This window comes from Nerophis lumbriciformis, linkage group LG23 (genome assembly GCF_033978685.3).
Source record: "Nerophis lumbriciformis linkage group LG23, RoL_Nlum_v2.1, whole genome shotgun sequence".
NCBI classification, from domain to species: Eukaryota; Metazoa; Chordata; class Actinopteri; order Syngnathiformes; family Syngnathidae; genus Nerophis; species Nerophis lumbriciformis.
Window position 1 is genome coordinate 33333870 of NC_084570.2, and position 12557 is coordinate 33346426.

The window sequence follows — 12557 nt, forward strand, 5'->3', positions numbered from 1 at the left end:
TAGAAGCATTTAAGTCCCATCTTAAAACTCATTTGTATACTCTAGCCTTTAAATAGCCCCCCTGTTAGACCAGTTGATCTGCCGTTTCTTTTCTTTTCTCCTCTGCTCCCCTTTTCCTTGAGGGGCGGGGGTGCACAGGTCCGGTGGCCATGGATGAAGTGCTGGCTGTCCAGAGTCGGGACCCGGGGTGGACCGCTCGCCTGTGCATCGGCAGGGAACATCTCTGCGCTGCTGACCCGTCTCCGCTCGGGATGGTGTCCTGCTGGCCCCACTATGGACTGGACTCTTACTATTATGTTGGATCCACTATGGACTGGACTCTCACAATATTATGTCAGACCCACTCGACATCCATTGCTTTCGGTCTCCCCTAGAGGGGGGGGGGTTACCCACATATGCGGTCCTCTCCAAGGTTTCTCATAGTCATTCACATCGACATCCCACTGGGGTGAGTTTTTCCTTGCCCGTATGTGGGCTTTGTACCGAGGATGTCGTTGTGGCTTGTGCAGCCCTTTGAGACACTTGTGATTTAGGGCTATATAAATAAAGATTGATTGATTGATTGATTGATATTTTGTGAAAATAATATTACCACAGAGTTGAGAAGGAGCAAAGATCTTCAATAGTACTGAAATCGTAGCCGCTAGCAAACAAGAGTATGACCATAATAGGATTGCTGTTCAATTAAATTAATTAGATTTAAAAATGTCATACTTGAATAACATATAGTTGAAATAAATGATGAATATAAAGATTGTAAAAGCCAACAGGGGCAAAAGTTAGGACCACAGTCCAGATTGTGTAGGGGAGGGGGTAATATATGTTAGCTAACTAGACAATCAGATGGACAGTGGCTATACAGTATTATACAAGTCTAAATTTAGTCTAGCTTTCCAACCCAATTTTTATGTAGGATATACGCATGTATATATAACCTAATCATAATGTTTCTTGAATTTAATAATAACTGACCGTTCCCCCCCCCCCTTCTCTGGGATTATATTCCCAGTTATGATCTTGGACGTCTGGTCATTTATAGCATATAAGAATATTCTATTACTGTTAAGCAAACTATGAATAATAAAACACGCCAAAACATGTGTCCTTTATCATAGCTACACGTATGACAAAAATCGCGTGAAAATCAGTGGTATTCAGTGAGGTAAAATTAATTAAATGCGCTGACAGTTTATTGCTCCTGCCAAATGAATTGCACCGAGTGGAGCGGATCACCACTGCAATATTTGCCTGCCCTTACTTGACTGATGCATGCTTTTTTTTGTTAATTTCATATATACATGTTGTGGGTTACTTGTTCTGGGATAACATTTTACATGTGTTTCATTGTATTTCTGCACTGTATATGTCAAAAATTCCATAAACAAGTGGTAAAACAAATCTATTTGGTAAAGGAAACTGACAATTGTGTCCATTGTCCCAAATAGTGCTGTCCTTATGTTAACTGGTGTTTGACAAAATACGTGAACAATGAAAGACAAAGGATTGATTGTGTGGCCCGATTTGACGGTTTAGAATTGCTTGCCAAGCTGTCTGCGCGCCTGTATTGTTTAATCTAATAACCACAAGACAAAGGCCACCTTGGCAGAACGTATGACAAACCCCATAGTCACCAACATGATCGTCGTATTAGATAATAATATTAGGTATGTGACAATCAGCCGCTGACCTACTTGTCTCCATTGCAGCGGTGGCTTGTGCCTGCTCGGATCAAGGTGCTTCATTATTTTCTGTGTGGAAGGGGGTTATTTTTTAACTAAAGAGCATGACGTCGTTCACATTTCCCCAAATTCCCGGGTCTGACACATCAAAGTGCCAATAGTCGAAATTTTACATCTCAAGATCATACAAAACTCGATGAGGCAATTCTTGAAGGAATTACGTGTGAATGCTCGAATGCTGAAGTTGAAGTGAAATGCTGACAGAATGTAGTATGAATGTAAGAATAGTTTGAATGTTGGAATGGTTTGAATGTTGAAGAGTTTGAATTTCCAGGAAAACCGGAATTTGGTTTGGAATAGGGCTGCAACTAACGATTAATTTGATAATCGATTAATCTGTCGATTATTACTTCGATTAATCGATTAATAAACGGATAAAAGAGACAAACTACATTTCTATCCTTTCCAGTATTTTATTGAAAAAAAAACAGCATACTGGCGCCATGTTCTTTCAACTTGCCAAATAAAACAAGGAAAATGTTACAAAAATGCACACTTTTGACACCCCTGCTATAGATAATAAAAAATTAAATCTGATAAATCTATCGATAAAAAGCAGACCCTGGCGACGCATGCGCGTTCATCATAACTCTCTCGCTCTCTGTCTCTGCCCCTCCCTCACGAATGCTGCTGTGCGCATAATTTGTTTTGTTTTTAACCCCTTCTTAACCCTGAACGTACATTGTTAATACACGCAACCATAACTCAAAATGCCGGACATTTGAGGCATTTAAGAAACACCGCCCGGACAGCCCCGCAAAAGAGGACATGTCCGGTGAAAAGAGGACGTATGGTCAGTCTATCCTAGCCCGGTCGCTGATAGCATGGACATGTCCTCTTTTGCTAGCATGCTAGCAGCTAACGGGCTACGATAGACTGACCATACGTCCTCTTTTCACCGGACATGTCCTCTTTTGCGGAGCTGTCAGGGCGGAGTTTCATAAATGCCTCAAATGTCTGGCATTTTGAGTATTGTTTACACAACGTGCAGTACGCTACTTAATATGTCCGTGTGGAAACTCGTTCGGTACACCTCCGCACCGAACCGAAACCCCCGTACCGAAACGGTTCGATACAAATACACGCACCGTTACACCCCTATTATTTTGATTATTGTTTCTCAGCTGTTTTTAAATGTTGCAGTTTATAAATAAAGGTTAAAAAAACCCAAAAAAACCAATCGTATCCTCAGCGCATGCCCATAGCATAGATCCAATGAATCGATGACTAAATTAATCGCCAACTATTTTTATAATCGATTTTAATCGATTTAATCGATTAGTTGTTGCAGCCCTAGTTTGGAACTCGGGAAAGTGTTAGTTTAAATGAACAGGATGAGTGGAATGTGTTGATGTTGGAATGGTTTGAAAAGGTTGAAAAATGTATGAGTTGTGGATCATGGAAAAATGTCCCATTCATTTTAAAAGGGAATTTCATGGAAATTTAGGGAATTTCGAGAAAAGCGGGCATTTTTTTTGAAAATGCTAAAAAATTTGAATGTTCTGAATGAGTGATTCCAACACCATTGATTGGTGTTGGAATTTTTCAAATCGGTCGAGAAATGTTGAAGTAGTAACATTTTTATTTGAGAAATGGTGTTATGGAATTCCTGGAATTTCGGGAAAACCAGGAATTTTTTCAGTTAAAAAACAACTTGTGTTTTTTGTCCTGATTAAGAGGAATGTTTTGACGGTGGAACTGTTGAAGTGGGTTGAAAAATGTGGAAGGAGTAGTCGCAAGAAAAAAGGGTTTGAAAAAAAAAGAAGGGATTTCTGGGAATTACTGGAATTTTTTGAACTAGGAAAAATTATAGTTTGAATGTCCAGGATGAGTGGAATATGTTGAAGGTGGAATGGATTGAATTGGTTGAAAAATGTGGAAATGGTGGACGTTTGAAAAATGGCCACTTCATTTTTAATGGGAAAAATGTGCACCGAAAAACCTGGAATTCTGGGAAATCTGGAAATGTTTTAAATTTGTCAAGGGAAAGCCCGCGATTCTCGAATAGGCTGAACAGTTTGAAATTGGAATGGTTTGAATTGGATGAAAAATGTGGAAGGTAGAGCGCACCAAAATCTGGAGAAGAATAATAATAATAAATAGATTAATTTTGGTGTAGAAAACCATGTGTGAATGTTTTGGAGCATTTACAAAATTATGCCCAAACGTAAGTTTGCAACACTTTACTTATAGTTTAAGATTTTATTGCTAGCTAAAACTGTAGCGTTTCATCTAGAAAACTCCTCTATTGTCCGATAATATACTAATGCACCATTATCCGCTCTAAATGGCATTTAATGATGTTCTAAGCCATTCAGTTTGTACTACAAATGGTAAACCCAGACCATAAGTATGCTCCTGCCTCTAATTAATTGAATTAAATAATATTTCAATCAAGTTTTTATTTTTTGTGGGGTTACTGAACAAATCTATTTGCTTGTCATTTCATGCATTTACTACAAATAAGGGATCTATGATGTTTACAAGTCCATTTTCCAAGGTGTAGGTCACACATTTCTCCGTTGTCCTAATTTAGTGATTCTCCAAACTTTTTCACCAAGTCCCACCTCAAAAAACCCTTCAGTACCAACATATTGACCAAGTTTGAATAACAGCGGAGTAGTAGGCCTAAGTTTTGGTTGGTTAAAATGTATTTCGAAAATGTATACAGTATCAATATAATTTATCATATATTTTATTTACATGTCCAAAAAGGAGTAGGAAGAAGCAATGTTTACCTAATCCTCCCCCTTTTTCCTCTTCATAGCAATTACTAACACATACTTCCTGCTGTCACAAAGTTTACTATTTACAATGTGTTCTAAATACATCAGTTCTTCTCCGAAGTAGTTAAATTAGTTATGATTCGATAGATAATATTACATTTTCAATAAATTCATGACGTTTATCATAATTGTTCTTCTTTGTACTTTGTAAACGCTTGTAATTTGACCTGCCTCTTAAACTGGATCATATAAGTATTGATTGATTGATTTGTTTGATTGGATTTTCTCCTTTTTTGTTGAGAAAAATTGTTGTACATTGTTGGGTAACAGGTTATAGTTTGCTTTGTGCAAGATTTTAGCTGTTTGCAAATGCACCAAATAATTGAATTTCAATATTTAGGATTTTTTCCCAATATTTTTTTAAAGTAATTTTGATATTTTCTATTTTTTTATTAATTAAAAACAATGCAGAGGTTTTATTTAACAGGTATATTTATTGGGAAAATTTTTTTTACACCCAGTTTGAACAGTAACACTGTGTTTAAATATTGAAAAATGAAACATGGCACTTAAATAATGAATCAAATATTTGCCATACCACTAGAACAGGGGTGTCAAACTTGTTTTCATCGAGGGCCACATCCAAGTTATGGCTGTCATCAGAGGGCCACTTTAAACAGTGAGAAATTATATTACTCAATTGTTTTATGCATTTTATTAGTAGATTTTTTATAAACTAAAATGTAAAAAAAATATGGTAAGTTGCAATAATTTCACCTCTAAATGTAGTGTATATTACTGTAAATGGAAAAACTGTACTGTTGTTTTTATGGTTTAAAGAAAAGGCAGCTCACTTCCCAGAATTTTACTGTAAAATGTACATTTGTTTTTTTTACTGTAAATAAAAAAAATTCAATTTTATAGTAAAATTTTGGCACCTGAGCTGCCAGTTTGTTTGTTTTTTTAACCGCAAATCAACAACTGTAGATTTTTCAGTGTATTACTATAAATTGCAAAACGCCTCCACAGTTTTAAAGTAATAAAAAAAGTACTGTTTTTTCATTTAGAGAAAAATGCTGTAAAAACCACAGTAAATTTCACAATTTGACCATGAAATCTATTGCTACTTTTACATTGCACAATTTGATGGATAACTTGCCTTGAAATCGTTATTATTAGTATTCATTTTAATTTTAAAAATAGTTTGAATGTTTAATCATATATTTTTGCATAATTAGACAATATTTAAGTTAACATAATTTGCGATTACATTACATTTTTTCCCCCTCCCGAAATAGAGATAAAGAATACATTTAGTAGGAAAAGTTACAGTACTTTTATACATTTTATTTCACGGCTTTCCAGGGCCAAATAAAATGAAGTGGCGGGCACCATGTGGCCCCCGGGCCTTGACTTTGACACATGTGCACTAGATGGTGCCCACGTAATCACTGACTTATTGAATAATTCTACACAAAAAAGGCCACTTAATATTCGTAGCTCCCATAATATTTGGCCTATAACAATAGTTCAAGTACCATTGGAAAGTTTATTTCCAAGAACTTTAAAATGGTATCAATTGCTTTGACATATTTTGCATTTGACATGTTTTGTTACGTACCCAAATAACAACATGCTGTTTTAATCATATAAATCATTAACAACCAAGCAATTAGCACTAAGCAGTAAATAATTGAGTTAAAATCACAGGGCTCGAATTTAAATACCCTAAAAATTGACCAACATTTACGGCAACAACATAGTCATGATTAATAATCGTGATTTCAATAATGATAAAAATTATCTTGGTTATTAATTTGTCCATAATGGTGCAGTCCTATGTATAAGACTTAACCTCATATATTAATACTATTTTTATCTGTATGGACAAAAAGTGCAGTTACGTCTTATATCCATAAGATGCCATCTTGCAAAATTTTCACATTTATTTTTATTTATTTATGGTATTATTTTGTTTCTGCCATATTACTTTGTTTATAATGCTTGTGTTGCTTTCATATGCACATTCAGCTTTCTACATGAGGTACATATATACAATTTGAATGTGTGTGTTTAAAAAAAAAATCCAATTTGGTTAAAGGATTTCAGTATGAGTAGTTTTTGAAAATTTTGAGCACATTTAAAGTAGGGCTGGGCGATATATGGAATATACTCGATATATCGCAGGTTTGTCTCTGTCCGATATAGAAAATGACTATATCGTGATATTGGAGTATACGTTCTCACGCAGTTGCTTTTAGCTGTGGGCATTACACTACATGCGTTTCTCACTCTTTCTTGTCTCTCCTTCACAGAGATGTAAAACAAGCGCACCTTCTTACATACGTCACATACTGTCGCGCGTGCAACGTCATACGCTCTCGCGGAGCAGAGAGGTAGCGGCATGGGTAAAGTTTAAGGCTGAAACGACGCGTCGACGTCATCGGTTACGTAAATATGTCGACGCCGTTTTTGTGCGTCGACGCGTCGCATATTTACGTCACACTACTGTCATGGCGGAGCGCAAAGCAGACGATGCGAGCAAGGAGAAAAAAGCACGCCAAAAGTCGTCAAAAGTGTGGGAGTATTTCAATAAACGGCCTAATAATGTTGTTGTATGCACACTGTGTCGAGCGGAAATGGCCTATCATAGCAGCACAACGGCTATGAACGAACATTTGAAAATGGCATTCTTGCCATCACCATCAACTAGTCAATCGTCCGCGTGAGTATACGTTGTCATCATTACACAAAAACATGAATGTGTCATTTGTATCTGCGTTGTAAATTCATAAACTAAAGCACCGTTTCGCTCTGAGAGGCGCGTTTGGCGTGCCTGTTCAGTGTTTACAAAGACGGGCGCTCCTCTTTAACGCTGTGGAGAGGCGGGGCCGGCGAGCGAGCGGCGAGGCGGGGCGCACCGGGAGCGACGCCGCAATCGTGCCCAGGTGCGCGATCCGCGCACTTGGGCACCGATCATCCAATCTCCACTCGCTGAAGAAAAGGGGAGCAGCACAGAGAGAGGGAAGAGAGACTGGAAGGAGCCAAAGTGAAGCTGACGTGGAGCGAGAGAGGAGGAGAGCCAGAGACAGGGGACGACGAGCGAGCGAGGAAAAGGAGCCGAAAAGCGAGTAAAGAAAGAGAAAAGAGTTGGAAGAGAAAATACTTTGTGTAAAATTAAAAGATTGTAAACCTGGCAAAGCCGTCTGGCGTTCAGTCTGTCGGCCCTGAAAGAACCCCACGGCACAAGACGTGTCACAAACGCTAACGTTAATTAGTTGTGCAAATACCTTTTACAACATTAACAGTTACATATACTATGTACAAACGAACAATTAACTTTCACTTTAATCATACTATCATTGTTGTGTTATTAAGCAAAATAAGCAATACTTTTACTTTTGTTGAAATGTTTACACTGTACACTTTTTTGTATTGGATGTTTATCTTTATTTTTGCACATTTTAGCAAATAAGCAATACTTTTACTTTTGTTGAAATGTTTACACTGTTGTTACAGAATATTTACGTTTTGCACTTTTTTGTATTGGATGTTTATCTTTATTTTTGCATATTTTAAAGCAAATTAAGCAAAACTTTTACTTTTGAAATGCTTATACTATTGCAGAATATTAAGATTTGCACTGAATGTTTACTTTTATATTTGCACATTAAAAAGCAAATAAGCTACTTTTAATTTTGTTAAATGTTAAAAGTTTTAAATGTTTACATTGTTACAGAATATTTTGTCATGTTGTTGTCAATGTTGACTGAGTGGCCATACTTTTTTTTTTTGTAAATAAAAGCCATGCCTTTTGAAAAAACTGGCCTACATTTATTTTTTCCTCTTCATTTTAAATAAAAAAAATAAATCGGTAAAAGGAAAAATAATCTATAGATTAATCGAAAAAATAATCTACAGATTAACCGATTAATCGAAAAAATAATCTATAGATTAATCGATAGAAAAATAATCGTTAGCTGCAGCCCTAGTAAAGTTAGCTGTGATGCTAGCGGTGCGAGAGAGAGAAGTTGCGAATCTGGTAACAAATGGAGGAAGAAAAATTAATTCCTAAGAAAAACAGCACGGGGTCCATCGTCTGGCGGTGGTTTGGCTTCAAGCGGGAATATGTTGAACAGACAACCGTAATATGTCAAGTATGCGGCAAAAGCGTTGCTACAAAAAGTAGCAGCTCTACTAATGTGTAGCATCATTTGAAAAGTCACCCACTAGAGAATGAAGAGTGCTTGAAACTCCGCATGTCAACATCTCTGTTCGGTGCCACACCCACAAAATGCCAAAGCAACAATTTCCAGATCAACACCGTATGAAACAAATAGTCAACAACAGACGGAGATAACGTCCGCAGTAACCTACCACATAGCGAAGGACATACACTATTTGATTTCCTATTATGCAGCTCATTTTTATTTGACAGTTATTGAAATATCTTGTGTGACATCATGCACAAAAGTGCACTTTATTTGTTTTAAACTATTGTAGTGGCGTTCTGTCCAAAAAGTGCACTTTAATTTAGTGTTGTTTTGATAAGTCATCTTAGTGACATCATGTACTAAAGTGCACTAATAGCTTGTTTTAAAATGTCTCTGACAATCTTGCATGTTCTGTTTTGAAATGACATTAATGTTTGTGCCACTGCTTAATAACTGTTTAATAAATACAGTTTTGGTAAATTGACTTAGTTGTGATTTCCCTCTCTGCATGAAAGTTTAAAATGAGCATTAATTAATGCAGTATGAACAAGAATGTTTTAATGTAGACACATAGAATCATCATACTGCTGTGATTATATGCATCAAGTGTTCATTCAAGGCTAAGGCAAAATATCGAGATATATATCGTGTATCGTGACATGGCCAAAAAATGTTGAGATATTAATAAAAGGCCATATCGACCAGCTCTAATTTAAAGTTACTGCGATAATAATAACCAAAAGAAAATAATGTTGGCCTTGGTGCCCTAAAATATGAACCCTCCTTTAAGGCAACACTTGCCTTGACCTTAAAAAGTTCAAATTCAAGACCTGAAATCAGTCTGTGTGAAGTATTAAAGAAGTTGATAAGCTTTAATTTACACCACTAATTAAATTAAACATGAAATATTGCAGGGGCCATACAATTATATCCTGTCAAATATAACGCTTGTGTTGCATTTAGCATTTAGCAATTAGCAACATTAGCTTATTTAAAGCGCGAAATGTCAGGTTATGCTAGGTCATTATGACCAGGTGACTTCAGTCTCTTAAAAGAGTAAAAGTGACAAAACGGCACATTCTTACCTCGCTGACAAGCGCAGTTGGGCAGTTTGTGGAATAAAGTTGACATAAATGGAGGTTATTTGCGCCTGGAGTGACGGAAGACGTCGAGTTTATGTGCCTTTTGTTTGAGTCAGGGAGGGGGCGTGGCGGACGCGTTCGAGTACACCTCGGATTTTCCTGTTCCATGTGCGATGACGACGATGAAGTGACCAATATGAGGACATTTAATGACACAAATCGTAAAGTCAATTTTATTATATGTTTTAGTTGTTCCCAAAAAAAAATAAAAAAATGTGTTACCAATTTATGATTTAATCTGAATAAATCCAATATGTATGTAGGCAACAATGGCGTGCTGTTCCATTTTATGAGGTGTGGTAGAGAGCGCCACTGTGTGGATAATCTAATAACACCACACTATGGGTCCATCTGCACTTGAAGGCCACACGGGCACATTCAAAGGATTACGCAAGAGTTGCCTCAGAAATTCATAACTAATAATTATTTGCAGGACTGCCATAATGTATATCATATTGCAAGTTAGCTCCAACTTTGTCCCATTCGTTTAGTTCAAAGAGGAATAATATCACAACACCACTTAGTAGGATGCACCACTGCATAACATATTGCAAACTGTACAATGCATCTTTATTCCAGGTTAGTGCACAGAAAATTCACATTCATATCGAAACGTACATGTGGATTCCTGACAGATATGCAACTACAATCATATCATAAGACACAGGTGTCAAACTCAAGGCCAGATGTGGCCCACCACATAATTTTATCTGGCCCGCTAACACCTGGAAATGATATGTGTCAAAGAAGTACTTCATATTTTCTCACTAAATGTAATTGATTTTTTTTCATTTTGACAGAAAAAATATATGTACTGCTTGAAATTGCATGCCTTTTAAACATTAATAGTATCTAATATTGCAACAAATATTACAGTATATTATCATACTTTGCAAACATGTTTTTGTCTAAGTAAAAATACTTAACTTTACAGCAAACTACCTACCAAATTAATAAAAAATGACAATACATTTTACGTTGTTCTTTACAGCATATTACTGTAAATTGAAAAAAAAAAATACTACTGTTTTTTGCATTAAAATTCTGTTAACTGAGCTGCCAGTTTTTGACTGTTAAATGTAGGGTTGTTGTTTTTAACGGTGTATTACTGTAAATGGAAAGACGCTACATTTGTTTTTACGGTATAAAAACTGGCAGTTAAGTTAACAAGAACTTGTACTGTTTTTCCATGAACAATATCATGTTGTAAAAACCAATTTCAATTTAACACAAAAATTCTGGCAACTAAGCTGCCAGCTTTTTTACATAAAACCTCCCCAAAAAACAGTGGTACTGTTTTTCTATTTACAGTAAAATGTTGTAAAAAATTAAAAAACACTATATTTTACAGTAACATTTTTAAAATGTAAAAGTTTTTACTGTAAAATGGACAGTCTACTTAAAAAAATTTATATAATTAATAAAGAAATCCAGAGGCAAATTCATACATTATTCACTGTTACATTTGGCCCTCTAATGGCAGCTATAACTGTGATGTGGCCCTCAATGGAAACCACTTTGACATCCCTGTCATAAGAGAACTAGAGTTAGTCTACTTAAGAAACTGTCATTAATAGGAGCTTGGATTTTTTTTTTTTTATAATAAAGATATAAACTAATGTTTAAGTATTTTTTTTTTAATGTAATTTGATTTTTCAGTGTGTAGCCAGCCACAGGTGGACAAAGTTTGGACACCCCTGCAAAAACATGAAAATAAACCTTAAAATATTGAGCAATAAATATTTTTCATGTTGCAGATAACACACACACAGCACGTGATGTTCTGTGTTGGCTCCCAAAATTCATGAAAATATGGAAACATTTTCACACAAAATCTGGGCTGCACTTGTAGTTCTCATTAATGCCAAGAGGGCGCTCTCCCAGTCCACTACCCATGTATCAAAATGAATGGTGATAGTGATTACATGTTAGGATTAGGGTCGTCTTGATACCGATATTTTGGTACCGGTATCAAAATGTATTTCGATTCCTTTCTAAATAAAGGGGATCACAAAAAAATTTCATTATTGGCTTTATTTGACCAAAACATTTTAGGGTACATTAAACATATGTTTATTATTGTAATTTAGTCCTTAAATAAAATAGTGAACATACTTGACAACTTGTCTTCTGGTAGTAAGTAAACAAACAAAGACTCCTAATTAGTCTGCTGACGTATGCAGTAACATATTGTGTCATTTATCTACCTATTATTTTGTCAACATTATTAAGGACAAACTGTAAAAGTGGAGTATTAATCTACTTGTTCATTTAATGTTAATATCTGCTTATTTTCTGTTTTAACATGTTCTATCTACACTTCTGTTAAAATGTAATAATCACTTATTCTTCTCTTCTTTGATACTTTACATTAGTTTTGGATGATACCACACATTTAGGTATCGATCCGATACCAAGTAGTTACAGGATCATACATTGGTCATATTCAAAGTCCTCATGTGTCCAGGGACGTGATTTTCTGAGTTTATGAATGTAATATGAATTACAAAAAAATAGAAAAAAGATTTTGTTACGATAAAAAATATCGATGTAATCATAGTAGTATCGACTAGATACGCTATTGTACTTGGTATCATTACAGTGGATGTCAGGTGTAGATCCACCCATGGCATTCGTTTACAAACGTTTGTATATTGTGACGCCGGTGATCTATTGTATCCTCCAACGGTGTGTAGTGAACCACGTTTAGCTATTCCTCGTCCTGCAGTGATAATG

At 35.8% G+C, this 12557-nt stretch overlaps 1 protein-coding gene across 5 annotated transcripts in view; it reads right to left on the reverse strand.

Moving 5' to 3' along the window:
• dlgap4b (discs, large (Drosophila) homolog-associated protein 4b) overlaps window positions 1-12557 on the reverse strand; it is a 363341-nt gene that overhangs the window by 66584 nt on the left and 284200 nt on the right. The window contains exon 1 of one of the 5 annotated variants that reach the window (XM_061984693.2): window positions 9765-9914. The exons of the other annotated variants lie outside the window; for them this stretch is intronic. Coding sequence (XP_061840677.1) covers window positions 9765-9810 — 46 coding nt within the window. The 5' untranslated portion in view covers window positions 9811-9914. Of the gene's footprint in view, window positions 1-9764; window positions 9915-12557 lie in introns of those variants that run through there. 5 annotated transcript variants of the gene reach the window in all.